This window comes from Clarias gariepinus, chromosome 5, assembly GCF_024256425.1.
Source record: "Clarias gariepinus isolate MV-2021 ecotype Netherlands chromosome 5, CGAR_prim_01v2, whole genome shotgun sequence".
NCBI classification, from domain to species: Eukaryota; Metazoa; Chordata; class Actinopteri; order Siluriformes; family Clariidae; genus Clarias; species Clarias gariepinus.
Window position 1 is genome coordinate 22,270,504 of NC_071104.1, and position 26,782 is coordinate 22,297,285.

At 37.8% G+C, this 26,782-nt stretch overlaps 1 protein-coding gene across 4 annotated transcripts in view; it reads right to left on the reverse strand.

The window, feature by feature from the left end:
* Positions 1 to 26,782, reverse strand: part of myo1b (myosin IB) — a 52,727-nt gene that overhangs the window by 5,367 nt on the left and 20,578 nt on the right. For 3 of the 4 annotated variants that reach the window (XM_053496205.1, XM_053496203.1, XM_053496204.1), the window contains exons 4-22: positions 22,131 to 22,225; positions 19,511 to 19,615; positions 18,618 to 18,664; positions 16,869 to 16,932; positions 14,431 to 14,529; positions 13,936 to 14,039; positions 11,740 to 11,887; positions 9,828 to 9,946; positions 9,046 to 9,132; positions 8,891 to 8,956; positions 7,209 to 7,313; positions 5,874 to 5,936; positions 5,448 to 5,648; positions 4,940 to 5,166; positions 4,623 to 4,823; positions 3,498 to 3,591; positions 2,088 to 2,237; positions 1,874 to 1,942; positions 1,678 to 1,764 (exon numbers count right to left, since the gene is read on the reverse strand). In XM_053496205.1, coding sequence (XP_053352180.1) covers positions 1,678 to 1,764; positions 1,874 to 1,942; positions 2,088 to 2,237; positions 3,498 to 3,591; positions 4,623 to 4,823; positions 4,940 to 5,166; positions 5,448 to 5,648; positions 5,874 to 5,936; positions 7,209 to 7,313; positions 8,891 to 8,956; positions 9,046 to 9,132; positions 9,828 to 9,946; positions 11,740 to 11,887; positions 13,936 to 14,039; positions 14,431 to 14,529; positions 16,869 to 16,932; positions 18,618 to 18,664; positions 19,511 to 19,615; positions 22,131 to 22,225 — 2,131 coding nt within the window. Of the gene's footprint in view, positions 1 to 474; positions 562 to 1,305; positions 1,393 to 1,677; positions 1,765 to 1,873; positions 1,943 to 2,087; positions 2,238 to 3,497; positions 3,592 to 4,622; positions 4,824 to 4,939; positions 5,167 to 5,447; positions 5,649 to 5,873; positions 5,937 to 7,208; positions 7,314 to 8,890; positions 8,957 to 9,045; positions 9,133 to 9,827; positions 9,947 to 11,739; positions 11,888 to 13,935; positions 14,040 to 14,430; positions 14,530 to 16,868; positions 16,933 to 18,617; positions 18,665 to 19,510; positions 19,616 to 22,130; positions 22,226 to 26,782 lie in introns of all 4 variants that reach the window. The other variant, XM_053496206.1, reaches the window with a different exon arrangement.

Consider the following 26,782-nt stretch of genomic DNA (forward strand, 5'->3'; position numbering starts at 1 on the left):
TTCATTTCAAGGGACTGAGGTAATGGAGAGAAAATTGATCACTAACAGACTTTGAAGATGATCATCACACGCACACGAGCTGACTCTTACATATGCTAAAATTATACAAATTTCCTCGTATAACTCAAACGTTTGCTCTTTGTGGGTGCAGAAGTCAATCTGAGAAGCCCTAAATAATGCCTAAAGTAGCATACATGCACTATATCCATATACCTGGAAACACGTCTGCATGAGCTTAAATCCTGCCAGAGCAATGAGGCTTAAGACTGGATTCTTAAACTACAACTATCAACATCCGAGTTGATATGTGCAACGGGTAACAGTTATGAGAGTGTGAGCTATGACACAACACTAAAGCATAAAGTAATATGAAATTGGTTTCAGGGCACTGAGGCTAAAGATCCTTTTAACCTCAGTGCAATGAGGAGATGGAAGGAAAGAAATCATGGACAGCCTCATGCACATTATCAATACCTTGGATCCTTGCCAGCCGGCCCATATGATGGACACGGCAAATTTACTCCGAATCTCATGCTTTAAGCGTTGCACTTCTCTCCGAGCCTTGTTCAGATGATGTTTTTTTAGGGATTAAAGGGGAAGAGGAAGGTAAAGAAATAGGAAGGAGTTAGAAACACAGAGCATGTAAGACTTTTAAGAGAAAGTAGATAAAAGCAGATAGCATTTCACATTCTGAAAACCATAAAGATGTATGATGCAAAAAGTATGCTGCATTATTTAGATTTAAATGTATGTTTGAGTTGGGAAATACTGTCAATGCATGTCTATCCTTGCATAATACTCAAGATAGTCAAGCAAAAAAGATAAAGGCAGAAAATGCCTTTGATGCTTATCTGGGGAAAAAGAAAAGGTCATACTCAGAGCACAGGGATAAAACGCTGCTGCAGAGGGCAAAGGATGACAATGATAATGCCTTTGTCTATGCCTACGATTCTTCAATATTTGTTTTGACTATAACATAATTCTAAGTTTAGGCTTATTCATTGTGGACTAAATATGTACAATACTGTAAGTAATTATAATAAAACAAAAAAACCGTCTGCTCAGAAGGCAAATTCAGAAGGCATCATCATTTCAACCAGCAAGTATGGTACTGCTACAGAGTCAAAGTTTGAAAAAGATGTTAGTATGTTCCCAGAATCCAACTCAAAAAAATGTAATCTACACATGAGCAAAACAAAATTAGTCACACACACCAGCTATAGGAAGTTAGTGGATGCCTAGACACCATAGTTTCACTGGATGGATGCTTGGAATGCCTCAGAAACAAGCCAGCTGCTTAAATACCTTCATTCCCAACCAGGCTGCCCAAATGGCAGACACAGCACGTTTATTTCGAACCTCCTCCTTGAGACGCTGCAGTTCCCAGCGAGCCTGCAGGGGTTAGCCAATGGGGCCAGGCAGTAGCACACAGAAGGGGGATAAGGATTAGAATAGAAGAAAAGAAAGACAGCGAGAGGCACTGAGTGAAAGATAAAGAGCCCTGAAATAAGCAACAGTGAGTTTAAGAAGGAAAAGCAGTGGAGCTGCTTTCTAGACCAACTTATGTAATGTGTTGGCGGAAGTCCATGGAGGTTGGTGGATGAGCTGAAAATGAGATGTTTGCCCAACTGGTGGTTTCCCTTTGTTAATCATTTTCTTATAAAGGGGACTCATTACCTGTGTTCCATGCCAGTAAGCTGAAATAGTGGTCACTGCCTCTTTGCATCTCTTCTGGTATTTCAGTTCACGCAGCAACTTGCGAGCCTGGAAGAGACAAAGTGATAAGGGAAAGAAAATGATGGCACAATTTTCAAAGACATGGTGGCCAGAAATAACCAAAGGAAAACAGAGAACTTGTTGGTCTTATTCCTACCTTCCATCCTCTAATGAAAGACTGAACCACTATGGAGGAACTCTTGATTTTCTGGTATTTCTTTTGTTGCTATAATCAAAAACATCAAGAAAAAAATTTCCGTCAAGTTGAAAAGCTATTTTAAAACCAGAAAAAAAAACATTTACTGATAAGTAAGTCAAAACCAGCAAGGCAATAAAAGAAAATCTGAGCATGGAAAGGAAGATGAACCTACAGCATATCTGCGGTACCATGCGGCCACCACCACCTGGCTCTTTTTCAGCAGCAGGAAATGTGTACGGCATTTCCATCCACGATAGATCTTCTGGATAAGTGTAGCCAAGTCCTCCAGACACTGCCTTCTTTTCTCCTCCAGGAAAAAGAGCTGAGAGAAAACAGAAACCACAGTATAAAAAACGCCAGCTGAGAAACAGCAAATGACGTAATGATCATAGTGACCAGTACCTCAAGATTTTGGGAGTCTTACCAAATAAAGAGCATGGGGCTAAATTATTTACAATAATTTCCTGAATTTAAAAATAGTATGTCACAAAGTTAGTATCTATTAATTTCAAGTAAGACACCACAATAAACATATTTTACTATGATAAATGAATATCGAAGCCTAGAAATAGTGAATTAGCACAATTGCAGGAGGTAGCACTGCTGCCTCACACATTCAGGGCTTTCCCTCTCCCCACGTCTGTGTAGGTTTCCTCTAGGTTCTCTGGTTTTCTCCCACACCTCCATACTATGCTCATAGCTAAGCTATTAAATTAGCCATATGCATGTAACAATGTATATATGTGCAAAATGCCCTGTGCTAGACTGGCATCACAATCAAGGAACATTCTGCTTTATGCCCTGTGATCCTGGGACAAGTTCAGGATCTATCACAACCTTTTTAAACTCTGAACTTTCCTGATTCATCCTAGTGCATAAACATAATTGATCACATAATATCAAAATCCCACTAATCACCTCCACCCACATGAGGATGGATTCCCATTTTGAGTTTTCTAATAGTACTTACTAATCATATTAGGGGGGTGTTTTCCCAGGCTCATAGACTTATATTCTAATCCTCCAAAATTATACAATACTAACAATGGCTGCCAAGTATACCCCATCCCTAACATTCCTGGACCACAAAGTCGGAAAATAATACTTCTCTTTTTTTTTTATATAGACATTCACTATACAGTATACATTTACAGTATAAATCTGGAAGTTTTTGTAAAAAGAGCCCGAAAAGCTGAATATAATCCCTTACTAATACAATTTTATGCAAGCTATATGTGCCATTTTTTCACTCTGTTGAAGCCTTTAACTACAATCTGCTTTCCCATGCTAACTGGCAAACAGGAATGTATAAGCGAAACCATGTGTCTGACCTCCTCTTTTTTTTTTTTTTTTTTGGAAGCGGGCTGATAATAAAGTTGCAAAAGAGCAACTTCCTGTTTGAAAGGCTATTGCATGAAAACACATTTACATTTTATAATGGCCTGCTTCCTTGGCAATGTAATCTATTCTATTTTATTTTTCAGCATACAGTAGATCTTGTCTGCGCTTTTCTACTAGCAAAAGTCTAAAGAAACTAAACTATATCTGTGAATGTGAATCTCATATCGCATATCATACTTACGGTTCTGGGATTCCGGATAAAGACCTTGGATCGCCCATAGGAGAACTCTTCTTCGGGTACCTCCAAGTTTTTCAGGAGAACCTCGACACCTTCCCTATATTCACATAATACATGATTTACTCCCTCATATGTATCCCTCGATGTATTCATACCAGTACGAGCAACAGTATCAGACAAACATCAGCTTCAGACAAAACAGTGACATGACTAAGGGTACTGGTAGTGTGATGGGGCAAAGAAATCAGCAAAGACTACAGTCTCCCCCGCACACAAAGGTAGCAAAAGAAAACAAAGATGTCAGCATACCAATGAAAGATACAGACGGCATAAGCAATTCTAACATGTGATATGACTCCTGTCATAAGAATCCGGTCTTATTTTTTCAATGAAATGTGAGTCATGCCTGGTCGGCAGTGATGTGTGAGGATTCTGTCCCAACATGTCAAGATATAGCTGGGTTTTAAGCAGTCATGACACAACTGTCTACATGCCAGATAAGACAAAGTTTTGTCCCCAAAGAAAGTACAAGACATAACATGTCTCGGGTCATTTAGGTCAAAATTATAGTTTTGATTTACACATTGCTGAATAAAATGCTTTAAAAAAAAAAAAAACATTATGGCCCTTTTACCTCCCAAAAGGTCCCCCAGCTTATTTTTGCCCTCTCCCATTATCCCCCAAAACCTTATGGAGTGCACATACACACAGTAAAATATCATCATTATGTTGCAACATGATCCAAAAGAATGTCATTGTTGGCTCGTCTTTTTCACACCTTGGATGCACACAATTCTGGATTAGGCAACTGAACACATTTTCCATTCTAACTGTAGCTACCATTCAAGGAAACCTTACTAGCTACAACAACCTTAATCCAAGGCTTTTACCTTAATTCCTGAAGGTAGTGTTTTCCATCCATGTACAATATATTTGTTTTCCTTAAACCATGTGTTTTAGTGATAAAAATAAATGTAATTTATAGATCAGCTCCAGTCACTTTAAGCTTAGATACCTTGCAATGTTGCGGTCATTTTTATTTTGAAACCAGAAGAACTTCATACCAGTTAGCATCTGCTCTACCACCGCTGACCTAAATATTCTAATACATGTGGCTGGTGGTCTGACCTGGCAGGGCCTTTCCAACTGGGCCAGGTCTGCTTGCAGAGCATCTTGTAGCGCTCCAGGCAGGGCTCGTAAGCTTGGCGAAAGGCATATCCTGCACGTCTAACACGCACATTTTCCATCAGGCCTAGGTAGTGCACTTGATGGCACACCAGAGAATCTGTAAAGATTTGGGCTGCCTTCTTATCATTGGGTTTGATGCACCTGGAAATACATACAAACACAACACAAGGAAGATTACTAAAACTTTGCCTGTGTCTGTTCAGACTGTTAAAACGCGGCCATATGTGTGTTGGGGTGCTGCATAATTGCAGTTATACCTAATGTAGTTAGGGTTCTTGGTCTGCAAGTTCCTCATGAGTGTGCTCACTGAGGCTTTGAACTGGAATCCTGCTGTAGGAGGCCTCTTCAGGTTGATTTTGGCTGGGTTGCCCTCTGGGAAAAGAAATTTCATCAAGCTGTGGTTGGCCTTGTACATAGCCTGGGACAGGTCTCTGTAAAGCAGGTCATTGTTTTTGTCCACAAAACCCTCTACCCGATACAGCACCTAGACAAGGAATTAAATGTTAGTCAGTTAGACAGATTCTCTTCATTTAGTTTTTATCTACAATACATTGGAGTGTTTTGTTTAAGCCACAGGATATACAGTATTTTTAAGTTAAGGTTTTTCAAGGACTTGACAGATGACATTATTTTTCAAGCATGATGTAATACAAGTTTGGAATTCAGTGACAACACACAAGTATAACAAATGATGATGTAAGCTAAGGTAATATTCGAAGCAAGTGACAGACAATGCAATTGTGCATGTGTGTTTGGGTAACTAACCTTGCCAGCATAGTGCTGGATGCGAAAACAGCTATGAGGCAAACTGTGGTCTGTGAGGAACTTTGAGTTTTTGCTCAGGCGGCTCTCAAAATGCTGATGTTCAGCACAAACAGTGTTCAGCTTGTCCAAGAAAGTCTCATCCGTCACGGTTCCAGGCCTCAGACACTCTTCATCAAGCATGGCCAAGATCCCATTCTTGTTCTGGGGGTTATAAAAAAAAGATTATAAACCAACTTAAATTCTAAATAGCTTGCTTAGTGAATGATGTCATATACCAGAAAGCGCTGAGTGAAAGGATAATGGTATGTTCTTTTAGACTCTTACTCCCTTATATTATGAACATATAATTTTTTTTTTGGTGGGGGGAGACACAAACAAATTAACAAAGAAAATATTTCTGTTTAAAAAGAAGTCAGTCTGACTTACATTTTCAATGAGGTCACAGATAATGGCATTATTGAAATACTCAATGTTGGTCCATTCGATGCCCTTTAAGAAAACAAAAAAATCAAGCAAGAATTAATATTTGCCATCATTAAAACCAATATATAGTCAAACGTTTGTGGACAACTGACTACCACACCTATGTGTCTTTTATCATCATCCTATTGCAGATTTAATTAATCTATTTGCTCTTAAAATAGCATCCACTCTTCTAAGAAGAACTTACACAAGATTTTTTGAGTGTGTCTGTGGGCATTTTAACACAAGAGGATTAATGAGGTCATGCACTGATGTTGAAGTGCTAGATACGAGAGAGTCTGGACTGAAGTCATCTTTCACGTTTATCCCAAAGGTGTTCAGGGCTCTGTAAAGGCCACTCAAGTTCTTCCACTACAACCTTTGTAAACCATGTCTTCACAGATCTCACTTTGTATGTTGCAGAATAAAAATTTCTCTTCACTGGACCTAGGGGTATACTGGTTCCAGCATGACAACGTCGCTGTACAAAATACATCCTAGACAACTTTACACTTTGTGGCTATAGTTTAGGAAGACCCACATATGGGTATGAAGATCATGGTTTTACCCTTTAAATCTCTATAGTTTGTGTGTAAAATCTATACGAATATGCACAATATTAGTAAAAATATTTGGACATGCAGGCTTTTTATGATGTTAAGTATTGTTGGGGGAAAAACAAGGATGATGTTGTAATCAATTAAACAATCATTTAAAAGCACCATCTGTCTGGCTTCAGTAACAAACACAGCTCACAACATGGGTCGACTACAAATGTAATGAGCTGGAAAATTGATGTAGGCTAATTTAGCTATGTGAACAGCTTCATGAAGATGAAGTGAGTGTAAGTGGGAGGGAAAATAGTGAAAGGGGAAGCCTACAGCGTGGACTGGGTGGACATCTCCCCAGATCACTTCATTTTCCTCCCCAGTCTCTAAGACGGAGGTATTTTCCCATGTACTGGCTTGGAACTGATCCAGAAAGCTGAATATTACAGTGTGGAGGTCATGGCTGCATTAGGGCATATAGTTAGTGCTCCGAAAGCAAACACAGCCCTAAAGCCCTCAGGGACAAGTGTGTTTACCCGTGCTGTTTAAGGGAATTACTTCTGTGCAAAACTTGCAGAGTAGGGGTGAGCAGCATTCAAATAAAGTAGCAGACAAGATGATGAAAAGATGCGGCAATTAAGAGGATATTCAACTTTGTAGTAATGTATCCGGGTTGAAAGAAGTCTGGCATAAAGTTACTCTAGAAGGTAGGTTTTATAGTTGCAGAACACAACTTTCACAACAAACATACCTCACGCACATACTCCTCCTGCTCCTCACGCAAGGTGAGCTCAATGAAGATCTGCTGAAGCTTCTCATTGCAGTAGTTGATGATAAACTGCTCAAAGCTGTTGTCCTGTGGGACGAACCAGATGCAATGTAAATGTGCTTTTTATTTAAATTATTAAAAGGTTAGACACAGCAAACTTTCTGACAAATGCAGGACTGCCTATGATATCTCTATAAAACCGTGCACTCCTTCAAGCCTTCATGTTCTTTGAAAGTTTATACAGTACAGTAAATTAATTTTCTGCACATAAAACAGAAAGGATACCTTGGTATTTCTAATTAGCAATGCATTTTTATATATTAAAATGCCAAAAATATTAAAACCAAAATATACTTTAACACTTACAAACATCTAAATATATTCTCTTGTGAAATGTTAATACAGCAGTAACAGTAAGGTTATTATTTATGGTTAACAGTTAAATGATGAGTATTAGTGTTATGATTCATTTGTTACAGGTTAGATGATGATCAGATTGCCATTTGCAAAACATTTATTTGCTAAATAAGACTTTTATCTCTTTTTATGACTGGCTTTCTGTGTTCACTTCTGCCATCAGAAACAAACCTGTTGGTATGTTAGTCCAAAAGCCACTGGTGTGCTTTTGGCACCAACCAAAAGCTGCAAAACTAATTCAAAAGGCTGGATATAGTAGACTGGAAAAACCCAGTCATCTCTTTGTTTAACTTGGCACTACCAGTTTACATCTGGCCTCCCTACAAACATAACCTATTGGCTCTTCAGCCTGAAGCGAAATCGGGTTCAACAGCTGCTCTTTCAAAGTGCAAGAGTATAATGGGTCTATGGTCATATTAGCTATTCCCTATACAGCAACTACTTGGAAAGCACTGTAAATCTGGGGCTGTTTCAGCAACTCAGACCTGGAGGTACAACTTCACTACAGCCAGTGATGTAATGTCAGGTACCCAGGGTTCACTGACATTGCTATTACTGCAGCTAATGTTGTAATGTCCTCACAGCTGGTCATGCACCTTTGAAGTATAAAATTATAAATACAAAGTCTAAATTAAGTCTAGAATCAAAAGCTCTAATCCCCGCAAGCACACTTCCATATCGTATCCTCAGAGGAGTACTTACATCCTGTTGTCCAAGACACAACAACAAACAACAATAACGACATTGAGGAGAAAGGAACACAGTCAGACAGCAAGCAAAAGTAATGAACAAAGGCAAATAAACAGTGGTGAATTTTACAGACAGGTGAATATTACTGCCATATCCAGTGTTAAAACAAGCACAGTGTAACATACAGATACCTGCAAGCAAACCATTAGGTAGTGAATATAGCCATTTCCTGTTAGGCATGCTTGACATCGGTAGACTGAATGGCACCAAACAGCATAACTGATTTCACAGCTTTACAAAATATGATATTTATAATAATACAAGTATTGGTTAAATATAAATGAATTTGAAACATCTTGTTCGGTGTAGTGTTAAACACTAAATACGAATTATTCATACAGTGTAAGTGACTTGGTAGTGTCTCATAGTATTTTTTGATTGTGCCTTATTTAAAGCACCAGACATGTATTTTATTGATAGTGTTCTCTTATTTCCCTTATCCCTTATATTATTATCTACCAAGTCCAACAAGCAGATGGCTCGTAGATTAACCTTACCTCAAAGATCTCAAAACCATAAATATCCAGCACCCCCATAACCTTCTTCCGGGCTTTGGTCTGAGCCTAAACATAAAGAAATGACAAAGCGTCATTCAGGGTTTGAGCATTAAAGATGATAAAATAATAACTCAACCATAATTTTTGGTCCATACCTTGATGCTTTCGTTTATTCGATTCACCAGCCAACTGAACATGCGGCTATATAAGTTTTTGGCAAGTGCATCACGTGCATAATAGGCCTAAAACAAAAGGATAATTTTTTGTTATTTGCTTAAGCTTTAATAATAATTCTGTTAATAATTATGTGTAATAAGGACAAAATAATTTTTTTCAGTCTTATATCTCAAAAGCTGAGTGTATAAAATGAGTATTATATATATACACACACACACGCACACAAACATTTAAAAAATCCATCAATATGACATTAAGCTAATGACATTCAGATAGAACATCACCTGGATAGAACATCATAGAGATATAATCAGTACAGGTGAAGTAAAGTAAAGAAAATATCATAAAACTTTATGAAGCTAAGGGCAAAAAGAACTTGTTGGATGAATGTTAAGACCTGAAACTATGCAAATTTTCTGCTGTGCTTGCTGAATCTTGTCAGACATTTGCAAAAAGAGAGCCTGACCTTTAGAGTAACACTACAGCCCTGTGGAAAGGCTAAAGAAACCAGATCTGTTTTCCAGACTAGCAACTAGAAGTATATAATCTCATACATATTTTCTGAATGCTGTTTAAAATGGTTAAATATAAATGTAAAATTAATGTTTGTATCATTTGTGCATTTATACTCTACTGCTTAATATTTAAAGATACAATATTAAAGGAATGATTTCACTAGCATAATGTAGTGGGAACAAAACATGTATATACAATGGAAGAGTAGAAATAATAGGTGCAAAGAGGGATGAATTAAGCCAACCTGAGCAACGTTGAGTGTTGTTGACACTTTCTCCATCTTAGCTTCCACAGTGCGATAACTGAAGGCTCGTTCCAGCACTGACTGATCGATGCCCAACAGCTCACACATCTCCTTCAGATCTGGGACAGGAACAGTACAGGCAAGTTACAGAACAGAAAGGCTAACCACACTGTAATAGTATAAGATAAAAATAAACGGATGTAATTTATTCCTATCAGAGCAACAACATGATAATGGTCTAATGACTCTAGTCCTGCTGAAAGTAGAATTTCTGCATATTGAGTACTTGCGTAAAAATTCAAACAGGAAACCTTTTAAGGTGCCCCTCTGAGAGGTCTGTCAAAAGATCTGGTCAGCATCAGACCTAGGGCTATTAGACTTTGATAAAGGGACTAAAAAAAAAAAAGCATCCTTTTCCAGACTTCCCCAGACATGGGGGTGACTAAAAAAAGCATAGCATTCCTCACAAAATATTACTGTTAAGTCCACATATATGGGGACAATCTAATAATCTAAGCTAAGCGTTAGCTTTTTTATTGAGTCATAAGGACATGCAAATTATTATCCATGACAGATCTGTTAGATCAGGCATCATTAACGGTAGCCCGCAGTCCGGATCCGGATGGAGCGACAATTCTATCTGGACCCTGATTTCTGATAAATGATGATAAATACACCAGTAATCTAGTGCTTTTTTCCCCCTCAAGGTAGGCGTGGCTATACAGAGCCAATCAACAAGATAGTCTACAGGTATGGACAAAAAAAAAACAAAAACACAAAAATGAAAGCAGAGAGCATGGTTTACAAAAAAGAAAAAAAGAAGTAAAGACAGGACGTTTAAAGATGAATGGACAGATCAATAAATGTTAATTCCTCCTGTGGGGAGTTTAAAATCAATTTGTGTCATATGTTGAAGAAACCGTGGCAATAATATAAAGCACTGAGGCTACTGTATGTGTTAGACTATTGACAAATGTATTGCTCACCCATTCAATATCAGGAATAAGGTTTGCTTCCTAAATACTTATTCCTAAATACAAACAGTAGCAGTTTTAAAAACCTGTAAAGAAAATATCAACAGATGGCAGTAGAGTTTAACCAGGTGTACCAGAGACATGGTAAAGAGAGTATTAGATTTGGTCCACTGGTGGAACAGGGTAAATGTAATCCCTTACTGTAATTAAATACTTGTGTGACTAAAGTGACTGTACTTTAATAATAGTCTATCACATCATGTATTGGTGAAAGTACAGTATTTTGCTTTAAAACGTATTGTAGTAAACTAAATATAAGTGAAAAGAAAACTGTTTTTTTGTTATGTCACAGCCTTATTCTAAAATTGATTAAATTCATTTTTTTCTCAGAATCTACACACAACACCAGTTGTGAGCAAACAAAGAGGTAAGCCAGTTTTGTGCTAGTGGTGCTGGTCTTTAAGGAGGCATCTAATTTTAGCTTACAGCAGCAAAATCGTTTAGTGTCTAAGTGTTCAAAATAAATGTGTCATTACCTTGACTAGCCTAGTGTTTTGTGCCGGGCTAGTTTGCCAGGTCTTGAGCAGCTTCGTGTTACTACAACACCAGCCATTACAACAAAAGCAAGGCAGGCTAAAAGTAGTAATCACCTGAAACTTTTCCATTTCCATTCTCTAGTTAACTGTTTCACTTTAGTTTGTAGTTTAAAGCTGTTGAAACTTCCAGTTTTACTGGATTATTATTTAAACTAGGGTTTCTCTACTTTTAATTAAGTACAGGTTTTGTGTACTTCATCCACCACTGCATGAGATTTACTACACATGAATTCCTTATTCATGCAAACAGAATAACTGTATCAGATTTGCATTTGCATTAACTTGTCTGCACTTGCAAAAGCAATGGATACATAAAACCTTTTTATTGAATGAAATGCTCACCATTCTTGTCCTTAACACGGCTCTCATCGAAGCCGTTGACACGGGACTCAGGCTTAAACTCTATGTTGCCCAGCTTGAGCACAGCAGCCACCAGCTCTAGCACAGACTGCACCTCGTCCTCCATGAACCCCACAATCTGCATTGCATTCTGAATAAGGAAAGAGAATATTCCCCAGTCACTTCTGTTCAAATAATTGATTAACTGGAAGCCAAGTTTGCTTGGTAAAAAAAAAAAAAAAAAAAAAAAAAAAGTACTAATATGAGTATGCCGGATATCATGGTCATTATATAGTACACAGCAGTTTGTGTGTTTATGGAAACCGTGGGCTGATGCTGGAAATGTAAGGGCAGGAAGGTCATGAAGAGGAGGAGACCCTTAGATATGTTTGAAAGGAAGAACTGTATAAAGGAGAAAAGATTTAACCAAATTATTTAGGAACTGTGTGTTATTTTTTATCTGACTACAAGGATTACTACAGCGGGTTTAGATATATCCCTCTTCCATACCAAATGTATAAGCAAATAACATAGTGGCGAGGATTCGCACAATAAAAAAACAGATTTATACAGAGCTTTGACTATCCACTCATGTCCTCATCCTAACTTAAAAGATAAAAATGAGCATGTCATAATAATCACAGAGTAAGCCTTCAGTAAGTATAGACTGTTCTTTTTCTCCATGTTCCTCGATGTTAGAATGTAAAGCAGATTATGTAAACACAGTTTTCTGCTGTATGCAGCATTCTGAAAATTTTATAGAAAATGACCAAAACAACTGTAAATTAAACCTTAAATTGAGGGAGAGAAAAAAAAAAAACTCTAAACCTAACGGCAGCATTAGCCTGAATAAATTATAAGGAGGTAAGTATTCTCCAATTATTAGGATAAGATCTCTTAAGGAGGAGACAGAGACTTGGAGGGTAGAACTAGCTGAACTATGGTTTTCTAAATGCAGAGCAAAGTTGGGCTCCAAACTGTTGTTCAGTGTCTGCTGCAGTCACTAATTCAAACCAGTTCTGTCGGATGCAGACATCTAATGATAGTGGCTAGAACAGAACATGATAAACAAGAACAGTGTAAAGTGATAAAAAAAAGAAAATGGTGAAATATAATCTTGCCAAGACATTATATCACATTTTACTGTATGTAAGGAGATAAAGAGTAGGAAAAGCCACAGGTGGAAAACTCTGGTTATAAGACAACTGCTACTCACTTCTGTTAAGGCCTGGTGCTTGTGAAATTAAACCAAGCTTTCGTCTGGGTAAAGTGTCTTTATATATATGCAGCCACAGTGACATGCTATGAACACCTCGGACTCGATCTAAAAAAGCATGGACAACAGTAGGCCTATAGGCCTACTCTCACACTCTGGAACAGCTTTATTAGATATTAAAAGGAAAAAAAAAACTGATCTATGATGACATGGATACTAACATAGTAATTGCTTTGGTAGATGACCAAGTCATCTAAAAACTTTTACCTCTACAGTTTATGTTTTGCAAATGTTTATTCTTATTTGTGACATTTGTTTAAACACTTGGAATTTATTCATTTAAAATTCCATCAGTTGTGAGGAAGGCATATGTTCTTATTATAAAAGCCCTGAGGAATAAAGCACCATTTTTTCCCTTATAATAAAGATGCTGTTGTGTCTATAACTCTGTATATAGACATTCGTCATCCTGCATTTTTTAGACACTAGATGTTAACTGAGTAATACTGGCCTACTGGCCATGGCCATCCTACAGCATGCTTGCGGTGGTTGTTTGCAGCAGAAAACAACCTGGCAGCCATAGAGTCATCCTGGGGCTGAACCATATGTCAGCTCCTGGCAGTTAGCATTAGTCCATTAACTCTCTCTTTTTCTTTTTTTTAAATTTTATTTCTTCCCCAAAATGGAAAAATTTATGTCATTCCTTATGCTCAAAACTAGAAAAACAGTCAAATTGTTACCCAGTGTGACATCATCCAGATAACCGAGACAATGGCTTACTATGCCGAGAGGGGTCAGTCCGCTTAGTGTCCTTAATACTACTCTAAATTGCTCGAAGTTTTATCCACTCAAAGGGCTGTTTCAAAATCATCAGCTTACTAGTAAGTAGGAAATCCCAGTCCATGTTGTGGCTGTTATTGAGTGTATCTTCTCCTTTTCTTTAATATGTTGATAAAAAATATGTGACTATATAGCCGACTCACCCTAACCGTCCTGAAATTTGCAGCATCATCATGTCCATTGACTGTGGCAGAATCAAGACTAAGATAATTATATTTGCTGACGTCTCGTTCCAGCTTTAGTTTTTCTGGAAAATAAAAAAACATAGCAGATTTTTCACCATGGTGACACACAATTCTCATTTAATTCTAACATTAAATACCCCCAAAACACATTTCAGCTAGAATTACAAAGCTAGAATTACAAAGGCACACTGGCCTTAGGGTCCTACAGCTATTTGATGTCTGAAATTAAAGCCCACTATATTGTTCTCCAACAGTAAGCATGTCAACAATGGCCAGGGTGTAGTAAAACAAGTAAAAACAATAGCTGCTGGTCCACTTATCCAGTATTCTTTCTTCAGTTTATAAAAACAAAACTTTTCTTGCTTTAGCTCCCTATGCATAAAAATAACAAATGTGTAAATGTTTAAATGACAACCCTTAGAGCAGAGCATGTACATGCTTGTTGTCTCTTACTGAGTGTTTCATCTGATGCTCCAGATAATAGCTGGTAAAAGATGTGGAAATTTCTTTCTCCTCTTGGCTGCTTCACAACACGAGATTTCTCCAAAAGATCTGAAGAAAGAAAGCATTATATCATAACGAACAACAACTTTTTTTTTTCATTCCACTGGCCAGCTGAATATTCAACAAGGGCACCCCTCCAAAGTGCACGTGAAGAACACACAAGGTGTTGCTTTCCATACAAGACAAACATTTGCCTACTCAAGGTGTCCGCAGGGGATGTAGTCTCCCATTGTCTTTTGTGTTTGCACTTAAACAGGAAATTTCACAAGAGAGAGGTATCTGGAAGCCTGGGAAACGTACCTTACTACTCTAGAAAACGCAATTATTAGAGCCAACATTGTGATCATAAAGTTTTTAATCTTGTCTATCTGGAGATTTCGGAATTTCCTTTTTACTGTCAATATTCATACGAGACTTCTGATTCGCAAAGGCATGTCATATCCCTTTTCCAAGGTTACTGAGTTTTATCTCACTTTTTAAAATGAAAGAAAAAAAAAAACCAATATCACTTAAGACAGAAATCCTCATGTCCTGAAATATACAGACTGAAAGTCCAGCTTCATGGGCATTTTTACTTATAATAAACTTTTTTTTATTTTTTATTTTACACCCAAGATTGCTTTGAACCTAACCATAGACAACCGAGTAGAACCAGACAACATCTGAAGTAAGAAATAAGTTTAACAGAATCAGACCAGAACAACCAAAACACAACATTAGGTTAGATACATGAAGAAACGTACATTCTTGCATTTAATGCATGTGAAGTGCGTGAAGTGTGAGGGGCTGTACATTTAAACATTTCCTTTCATTTATTTTTTTAAATCTACTGTACTTATTCACCTATAGATCTAGACTTTTGGGCCACCCCGTATAACCTGTTCACAACCTCACTTTAATATAATTTTAGCTAATTTCTAATATAAATTGTACTTACATATATAAATTACATTTTGATTATAAACATCTTTCGTTAGATAATGCGATCCCCGGCCAGGCTCAATTCCCGTCTCAGTGTGCTTGGTAGGTTTCCTCCGGGTACTCCGGTTTCCTCCCACATTCCAAAGACATGTAGGTAACTGACATTCCCAAATTGCCCGTAGTGTGTCAGTGTGTGCATGTGTGTGTGCCCTGCAATAGATGAGCAACCTGTCCAGGGTGTACCCTGCCTCGTGCCCTAAGCCTCCTAGGATAGGCTTCAGGTCCTCTCGACCCTAATTACAAAAAGGTTAAAGCAGTATAGAAGATGAGTGAGTGAGTAAGTGTTAATGGTCAGATGGATGATGCTTGCGGAGCTGGTTTACCCATCCATTGGAGGGGACAAACCTAATCAATTACACAAAAGTCTATTGAAGGGCTCTTCTACAAACAAAAATGTTACTTAAAATGTAGAAGCCATTTTTAAGTTAAAGGTTGAGGTTTATGAAAGTTAAGTAAATTTGCCTCAGATGAAAGAGACACACGTTTGCACTTTCACCTTTTGTACATTCAATAGAAAAGTCCTACCAACAGCACACTTACATAATATCAATGTATCAGTTAAGGAAATTCACCTTTAATCCAAATTCATCCAACAATTGTTAGCAGTATCAAAACTATGGAAAGCAGAAAGCAATAAAACAGATCTCATAATCCAAAGGGCAGACAATAAAAAGTAAAGATTAAAAAAAAGAAGAGTAGAAAAAGAACAAGAGAAAGTTTAGCTGTGCCAATGAACTTTCATTGGAAAAACAAACACTGGTTCATTGATCTTATTCACTCTCTCCTCCGGCCGCACATGGAGGGCATGCCACATAATCACCAACTCAACTAAAACACAATCCAGATTACAAAACATCTATTACATAAGGGTACTACTGATGTCATTGGTGATGTTTGTGAAATAATGCGAAACATACAAGAACATGTTTAAAATATTAAGCACTGTGTTATGTTTAAAAGAGGTTTAAATTTTTCCCTTTTAGTTTAGCTCTCTCACAGTTGCAGGGAATTTATTGTCACATATCACACAACAATGGAGCAAACAGTGGCATCCAGAGAGTATAAAATTGGTTGTGTGGATACAGTATCCATGGCAAATGAACTGGGAATGCTTGAGTGTCAGACAGAGTGTGACGTGCAGGAAAGGCTAATCCAAGCCCAAGCTCTTTGGAGCACACCTTGTATTTGTGTGTTTCAACCCACTAAGATTACTGCGGGAGGAGAAGACATCTGGGTGGTTTGCAGCAGGACAGAGTTCCACTGCTGTTTGCTACAACCTTTACTCTGACCCCACATCTGGATCTGAGAACCTTGTTGGAAAAGCACTGCTTCTCTAATAGACAGTGAGCCTCAGGGAGGTGCTGTTTAATGGGCTAACCCAGTATTGATCCTGTAATTATACTCACAGTTACTGATGACGCCACCCAGTGGATCCCCTTTGAAGTCAAACTCGATGTCCATGTACTTCCCCTGCAGATTAAGAATAAAATGTATTCATAAAACAATAAAAAGCTACAAATGAAATAAACGGTGATATTTTTATACGAGCTTACATTTTAGCCCCACACTCTCATAAGATATGAAAGACAAGTGTGTCTCAGCCCTATGAAGAGATTGCACCAGGTCCTTTAATACTTCTTAGTGTCAGGATAAAAGTGAATTACCACATGTTGTGGCATTAAATTATAGAATAAAGTAAAAAGCAGAAAACCTCTAGTGACTGTAAATTGAGCTTAAAACACAAGACTTCCTCAAGAGAGCGAGTATGAGAATGTTTCCTTAACCCAGCTCACACTTAGTCAGGCTTATTCACAAAGTAGAATATAAATTTTTGCTGAAGTAATGAGTTACAAGTGAGAACAGCATGAAAGAAACTGCTCTCTATCCTGACTTAAAAGTAAAAATTAACAGTAAGTGTCCTGTCTGGAAATGTCTTTCACTCATTTTTTTCCCTCTTCAGTGAACAGCTCTTCAATGCTACAGCCTCAAAAACTGCAGCCAAATTCAATAACCGTGTGCCAGGCACGGGAAATAACATATTGCTTTTTTTATCTCCGCGGTAAAGAATACAGTACGATTGTAAAAAAAAAAAAAAAAAAAGAAGCTTTTAAAGATTTGATTTAAACATTAGCAGTAGCACATGGAATTGTGGCGTTCTCGCACAGAACATGTAGTGACTCTGGAGCTCTGCACTAATTGAAGAAGTCTGGAATCATGCAATGACATCAAGAAAGAATCTAAAAACAGCCCACAGCCCCCCACTCTCTTAAAAGCCTGTAGTGAGCGTGAGAACACTCCTGCACAACTCCATGTCCCCTCAGATCTGCATGCTGGAATCTAATGTTTTTTTGTTCCCCCTCCGGATGGACTCTCTAAATGCATTTACATGCCATGAAAAAATTATTGTAACGTTAACAGATACAAAACATATATAACATTACTAATAATACAGGTTTTTTTGCAACATTACTAATAATACCCAGGTTTGCCCCATTGTAAAATGTATTCTGGATAAATTTCAATAATATTCATGAAACCTCTCAGCAATCACTCGGCCATTTACCCTATTAAATAATGCTTATCCACTGGAAAGGCATGGGAAGGAAAAGCATTTTGAGCTAACACGTTCTCTGATCAGGCAAAAATCATCCACATGCACAGACACACAGACACACACACACACACACACAGAATAAGAGCATGTACAGATGCACAATGTTGTGCCTTGATGGTAATCTTTTTTAGTGCAAGCCGTTGTGTGCATCGCTCTAAACCTAAGAGGCATCTGCAGACACACCCAGTGAGTCCTAATGCATACATTCGTTCAGCTTGATGTAGTTGTCAGCGAAATTACAACTAGTGTTTTGTAAAATTTTGCGTTGTGCAGTACTAGAACCTATTTAAAGATTTAATTGTCAGTAGCATTTTGGACTCCTGGATTCTTCCTTATAAAACATGTTCACAGCCAGGAAAACTATTTGGGGGGGAGTGGGGGCAAAAAATGCTTTGACAGAGGTTGTTACCTGAATCAACACTCTACATGAGCTTAATCTAATGTAAACGAAAGACACTTAGTGCAGCAAGCCAGCCACAAAGCACACTGCATTATATATATAAAACAAATAATAATAATAATAAAAAAAAAATACACTTACAAATCGAGAAGAGTTGTCATTCCTCACAGTTTTAGCATTTCCAAAAGCTACAAAAGGGGAAAACACATACAAAAATTATTTACAAAGTATAGTAAATTTCCTTACTGGTAGCCATCTACACAATGTACTGTACGAGTGTGTATGTGTGTGTACACATTTTCTATTAACTATTTTAACTGTTTATGGCCCATATAGTGTTTTACCCTCTAATTAAACTTTGTTGTAACTTTAAAAGCATGACTGATAGGTTAAAACTGTATGTTAAAATTGGGAGTAATCTTGTTTTGAACTTCGTAGTACACTGCTTCAGTTCTGGCTGCACAGAGCAAGTACAGGAGTAAGGCCATGGAGTAGAAAATCTGTCGAGCTTCGGGAGTGGAGATCATTACAGCCAGCAGCTAAACTCTCACAGATGTGGAACTCGGCCGGGCACTTCATTGCTCATGGGCATTTCCTGTGCATGGCCCCACGTTAAAAACACACATTCCTGTCTGGGATCAGGCAGCAAAGAGTTTTGTGCTCCATTAACAGTCAAAGGCAAGCAGCTTAAGGAGGGGTAATACTATGAAAATGGAGAGGCAAGTATTAATCAGCACCCTGTTTTCAAATATGTTAAGAGGTGAGAGCCACTTAGAGTCATTTCAACTAATACAATTTAATTAAAAGATGCAATAGGCCAAATCTTTTATTTTGTGAGCTAGATAATCTAGTCTTTGCAGGAACCTAATGAAAAAAAAAAAAATCTAAGGTCTATTCTGTCAGTTGAATTTCATGAGGTTATTGGTGCTTGAGGATGACAGATGCTTTTATCACATGGTCACTATTGGGTGGTTAGACTACCAACAGACATAACTGAAGATGGTGTAATGAAAGTAACAGAGCTTTACACAAACCCTCTAGTACAGGATTGGACTGCAGCAGCTGCTCTTTCACCTTGTTCACCTCCTGGCCCTTTCCACACACCGCAGCCACATATGACATCACCAGCTTGCTGGCCTCTGGAACACATAGTACAATGAGAGAGGTCGGAGGTCAGAGACTTCCAGATGAAACAAGGCCGCACCCCAAAATCCCCATTACGTCATTTTGGTTCAGCTCAGCTTTCCCATCCCACCCTAACTCCACTATAAACACACTTCCCCCTCCTACAAAATTCTCTTCAGACTTAATGATTTAATATCATAGTAATAAAATGCCAATCACTTAAATGGTACAGGTCCAAATCCAAGAATCAGTGTTCAACTCAAGACTCCTATTAACTTTCCATCATATAATTACAATTATTTTCCCCAAGTCTATATTATACTGCTCTTGAGCCAATGACCGTATGTGGCAAATTCTGAAAAAAAGACTTGGTGTGAGAAATGTCCTGGATATGAACAGCAACTAAAATCATACTAGGATGAGTGATTATTGTTCCTGTACAACCCATGTGGATTTTTATTAATAAAATAAAGAAATAAAATAAACAAAATAATAATAAAATTACATTGAACAATACATAAAACAATTTTTATGGGGAGTAAATAGTTTAAACTCATTAAAAGAAAAAAAAAATATGTAATGGAAAAAAAGACAATATGACTTCACAGTACTTAATATATGAAAGTACATTTAAAGCAATCAGTGTGATGGACAAAGTTAATCAAGACTTAATCAAGTCATATTAGGTGAATGGACACAGACAGTTAATGTAGATGATACTACTGTACATCAAGTCTAATTATCAAACAAATAAAGCAAAGTATTAGTGGAAATGTACTTTTCCAAAACTGATCTATGGCCAAAAGGTTTTGTGTGGTAAAGCATCTATAAAATAAACTAACGAAAACAATTAAAAGCAGATATATTTTTTCATGAAAATAGAGGTTTATCCTAAATAACTTTCAAGCACTGCCTGCCAAAGAAGTCATCAGTTGGAAGTAAATACTTGAGAGTATTACTATGCGAGTGATTAATATGTTTTAGCTGCCAGCAATCCTCTAACCCAAACTGATACAGTGAGTAGCTTAAAACATGGAGCAATGGAAAAGGTCATGTGGTCTGATGAGCCCAGATTGATCCTATTCCAGAGTTGTGTGTGTGTCAGGGTAAGAAGGAAAGCGCACACACTCATCATTAATAGTGCCTTTTTATAAGCCTCTGGTCTTCAGTTTGTCTACTGTAGGTTCAACAGTGTTATTTGGCAATCAAATTAAGACCGCTGACTACCTGAATGTATTAATCAACAGGTTATCCAATCAAAAGATTTCTTTTTTATTCCAGGACAACAATGCCAAGATCCATCAGGCTCAAAGTAAGTGGTTCTGGGAGCATGATGAATCATTTTTACTTATGCAACTCTGGACAGAAATAAATATTGTGATGTTGCACAAGTTCTTGAAACAATACCACAGCAAATGTGTGCAGTAATCAAACATGTTCCAACAAAATATTAATATGCAACTTTTTACCCAAACTTCAGAACTAGATCAGTGCAATTTAGTTAATTGTGGAACACATTTTGATCATCAGTTAAGTGCACTTATAATGTAATTCTATTACCCACATTCTCACACACTTTTATCAGCCTGTAAACTACACAAATGTTAAGGAGATTACAAAAATCCCAAATAATCTGACTGCTTGCTCACTGGTCTACCTGCATTTGCCTGCTAATGTAAGATCAACAAAGATCTATGCAACAGAGCATATCAATTCAAGTTCCATTTAACTGCAAAACAGCAAGTGATGCTGATAAGACAATTTGCTCGATTTGGCAGACGGATTCCTGGATATGCATCAAATCATGTCTATCAGTCACTATTCTGCAAAAGCACTGTAAATGCCATCATTGCTATCATGTTCTGCAGCTCTATGGCAAGCCCAAACAAAGTGCAGCTGACCCTGTGCTAGAGTGACAGGATAAAGTGGAACATAAAACACTGACAGGTCAACATAACCTCATTCACTTTTTAAAGCTAGGCTAAGACCCTGGCAGACTGCTACATCACAGGATGCCTGAAATCATCTTACTGTGGTCCAATAAGCACATTGCATTGAAAAAGAGGCAGGAAAAGCCATAACACAGCGGAACTATTATTAGATTGTAAAAACTAACTGAGGAAGTTTATGAATAGTGTTGGATTAGGCATTGTAAACACAAACAGATATACAAGCCCTGGCCTTTAGGAGAGGATAAGATGGCCACCATGTGTGAAAATTACACGGAGGCCAGAAGCGATACCCATCCCAATAATGTGTAACTTTTTCTTTTTGATGCTCGACTACATATGGCAAACATTATCGGACTACAGACTACAGATGAGAAATTCAAAGAAAATTAGCAACTGTATCGCAACTCCCTATTCAAATTGTTACAACCTCAAACACCAAGCCAGGTTAAATTAAGTTTTTTATCTCTTAAAAAATGCAGTGCAAAAGTGTAAGCTTTTGATCACATAATATTGTGCTATGCAAAAGGTCATATTCATCACACACACATGCATCATATATCTTATAAATCAGCCTTACCAGTCTTTCCTGCACCACTTTCTCCAGTTATGAGAATGCACTGGTCCTTATCTTGATCCCGAAGAGATCGATATGCTTCATCTGCCAGGGCATAACTGAAAGACAAAATATTAATATAGAATACTTAGAGTTGATAAAACTATAGTGATAAAGACGCAAGGTTAAACTTGTGTTTGCACAAAACTGTCCTGTGAAAACCATGGACTTATTGAAGGCTCATAGTTTTACTTTGAGCATGATGCTTCCCAACCTCACTAAAAAGCTTTCATCATCTCATTCACTTCAGTTATACGAGGACAGCAAATGCAGGGTTCAGAGAGCTTGTGCACACCATATGTCAGCTAAACAACAGCACATTGCAATCCTGGGGAGAATTAGATCGCATCCGCATAATAGTCAACAAATGTGTTGAATTAGAAGATGACTTTTGATTTACTAAAATATTTTTTTCTTGGTTGATACACACTAAAAAGTTTTCATACATATCCTCATACCTTCATCATAAAATCTTCATAATATACAAGAACCTATGTAACTGCCCACATAAGAGTTAGTCACTTTCAGCTTTGATGATTACAAAATTATTTAACATCTAATTCACAACAGAATGTTGCATCCCCAGTTCTTAAATTTTGACCTCTTAGATGGTACGTTGCAGTTTCCAGAGGTGGAATAAAAGGAAAAACAGACCATATTGTCCTATAATGAGGAGGCTTTACAACAATGCGGTGATTGTGATTCATTCTCTTGCATGTTACTGTACAAACAAAAATGCCACCAGAACGATTGGATCTGAGGTAATGGAGAGAGCATATAAGTGATGACATATACTCTAACAATCACAATCACACGACCCACATTCTGTGATTTTATTTCATTTCCATTAAGCCACTTTAAACTACTCAGCCAGGCAGCTAACTTGTTCACTCTCCCAGTTTTCCCTCTGTCTGTACTTTTTATTCATATCATTACGCAGGAATGTTCCAAAACCACCACTAATAATAGCTCTGATTGTGAGGGAAATGTTGCATGTAGTTTCCCTGCTGTAAAACATTTAGAAACATATGAGATTTAAGTCTGCAGGGAATTTCTTCCTGCTTGTATATACATTATATATACGCTTACTCAAAAATGACTGCCACCACTCAAGAAAAATAAAAGTAAATAAAATGACATGCACAAGACAAAGATAGACTATTTCCTGTAATGCTTGCCAAGGTTGAAGACACTTCTACAGAAATCACTCTACCATGAAAAGCATTATAAATTATTTTTATTTCACACATTTGCTCATGTAGACTTAGCTCTTTAACTTATTCTGGTGTTTAACATTCACCAGACAACCACCACCACCACCACCACCCAAGTCTAAGCATCATTAAGCCACTACCTTATTTGTGGGTGTCTGTGCACGCTTGACTCTGCACACTTTTTTTTTCTTCTAATGAACATGGCAATTACAGAACTCTCCAAATCTGTATGTGTCTTGCCTGACCACTACCCAAGATTCCTCTAGTTTGGATGATATCTTGTGGACTTCTTTTTTTTGGTGGTTTCAACGGTTTCACTACACAATCAAGGCTTCCAGAACCTCACTTGGATGACTGAGAATCTTTATCAACATGATGATGATGATGATCTTTTTTTGGGTCACAACTGTGGATCATAGAATCTACACATTTGATTTCTGCACAGGTTTTCAGCTACACACTCTTTCTTGATTGGTGGTCTTTCGGCTGCTTCGGCTGTGGGTGTCGCCACAGCGGATCATCCAATCAGCACACGTCGACACTGGGTTAGGGAGTACGCTTAGTGCTGGCTTAGCACCTGAAAAAATATGTTGCCTTAAAAAAAGCTACAGACTATTTCTGATGCAACATATTTATTCAGGCTCCGAACCAGCACTAAGGGTACCCTGTAACCCAATGCCGAAATACAACGCACTGGCTAGGGAGTGAACTTGGGCTTTCCGCATGGCAATTTTTTAAAAATTTTACGCAAATAAATAAATGAATAAAATAAAGAATCCACAACTAAAGTTATATAAACACTTCAAAGTTTTGGTCCTTTTGAGTATTTTATATACAGTACACAAAAATATGGTTTCAACTATCAACATCCTAAATCTATGTAAATAAATACCTAATCAAAAACTATGTGCATGAATCATTCACTTCTTATTGTTAATTCTTATTCATACTCATATCACGCTACTCAAAGCAATCTAAGACAAGGGAACCTAAACTGGAATTGGCAACAGAAATGGGTGGAGGCTTAGCAAATATGGAAATAGGCAAAGTACAGTGAAAGGGTGACCGAGAGACATGGTGCATTACATCATTAAACAAATGTGCAGAGTCTAGGGAACAGATGTCTGAGCTTTGTGCGTAAATGTGGAAGTGTGACATAAGCCATAATGAGGACAATAGCATAATTACCTCAACCTTCAATGAGGAAGCAGGACAGCAAGGCAGGGCAGAAGGCAATGTGACTTCATTTTTTATAATAAATATGAAAGCATTAAATCTGAATATAAAAAAAAAAAAAACAGTCAGGTTTAAGTGGGGTCTCTCGTCACCAAACCAAAGGGAGGAAACATAAGTTAGAATTGTCATAGGCCTTCGCTTCCTAGCTTCAAGATGCACACGGAAAACAAACAAATAAACACTGAATGAGTGTTCCTGTATATTCTTAAACAGTGTCCTACTCTGATTAATACAAAACGAAGCTAGCATACATCAAAAGCAACATCTGAGAGCACCAAAGCGAGTGTTCATGCACTCAGACCTCCACATCTAGCCAGAGGCTGAAAGAGGATTTGTGTGTGGAGGATGGGGAGGTGCCTGGCACACCCACCAGCACCAGCTCACAGGAGAATGACCTGTAATTTCAGTTTCCTTGTGGCAGGGTTGAGCCCAAAAGCCACAACATGGTTCAATGTTGAAAATAGCATGTCCTTCCCACTGGTAGCCTTGAGAAAGCGGTGGTGGAGGGAAAAAAAAAAAGAAAGAAAAAAAGAGAGAGACAGAAATCAACTAAGAAACCTTAGTGTCAATATTTCTTTTCTATTTTTTTTTCTTTACTAAAATAACCCAGCAATCTAAAGCCAAAACTGCTCTTGTGATTATAAACATTAAACACTTTAAGACCGGATAATACTGCACAGCCACACAATTGTATAATGCTCCAACTATTACTACTTTTGGTGAACAGATCTGCAGGAGGAACAAAACAATTAGTGATCCAAAAGACCTGAGGAGACTAGTCAGGTCTGGCATTAGTAAGCTGCCTGAAACTGTAGCATGAAGTTAATTTGGGGGCACATCACATGCAAAATGAAGAGTAGAGATCAGGTGCAATGCCAATGTCAACCATGTCAGAAAAGAGACTACTGCCCACTGGAGACTTGTATTTGGATTCAGAACATCTGAGGATCTCATAGGCAAACGAAGTTAGAATCGTTGGGATTTTCACTGGGATGGATGGATCGATGGATGCTGCACACAACTGAAAGCAGGATAAACAGACCCGTACCCACATCTACAGCGACATCCATATATCCATCACTCTATTACATGGCCAGATGTAACCTGATGTAGCTTAATATAGATTTTATGTTAGGGAATTAATTTATATATCCTTCCTCTGCAGGTCTGGTTTTTGTTTCCTTCCCTCTATTGTAGTAGCGGAAGACAAAACCATTTCAGCCAAAGCTGGGTATGGTTCTACGACAGGTCTTTGAAATGAGACTTGCCAAGAGAGCTTCCAGTTTCCCTTTTGAAATTGCTTTTTTCCACCACTACAGGATGTGGAACCAAAGAGAAGACAGAAAAATATAGACTTCTTACAAAATCAGATTTTGGGCTTTACTGTGTAATTTGACCCAGTATACTATACAATGTGTTTGCAGAATTAACCACATAAAAAGGCATCGGTTTTAAAAAAAACAACCACCACCACCACCACCAGTGTAGAACTGTGAGGTACAATGAGCTTTGTCCAGACTTCTGTACTTGGCAGGATTTCCGCATCTTGTGTTGAATAAGGTACAGGGGAAATGAAGACATTGCTCCTGTGATGACCAGGCAGCATTGGAAACTCACTGTTACAGCAGACAATGGGATACAAATACCAAGCAGGACCAAAAGGTTCAACACACACAGGTACAATTAGCCAGGTGGCAGTACATGTGTCAGCTACTTCCTACTGAAACAAGAGGTAGTTAATTTGTTTAGAGGGACAACACACAATGAGTCTGATTTGTATTTTTAAGCCTTGGCAAGCTTCCATGAGGCTTTGTGTTCCAAACAGCCCCAATTTTTATTATTTCTAATAAGACCGCAAAAAACAACAGAGGGTTTTTCCAACTTTCCATAAGCCATTTAGCAGTTTCTATATTTCTGGTGGACAAACAAAAATGTTTTATTTCCGAGGAGATGTGTACATAGCTATATTCCATAGCTAAGTTTGTAGTTCTTTACTAATGACTGTCTGAGTGCATACTGTACTTAAACAATTGCAGAACCTGAGAGACACTTAAGGAAACCCCCTAGCTTCACCACACATACACGCGCACACACATAGAACCCTCTTCACTCCCATTCAGGAGATCAGGAAGAGCAGAGCATGAAACAGGCTTTTTTTTAGCCTGT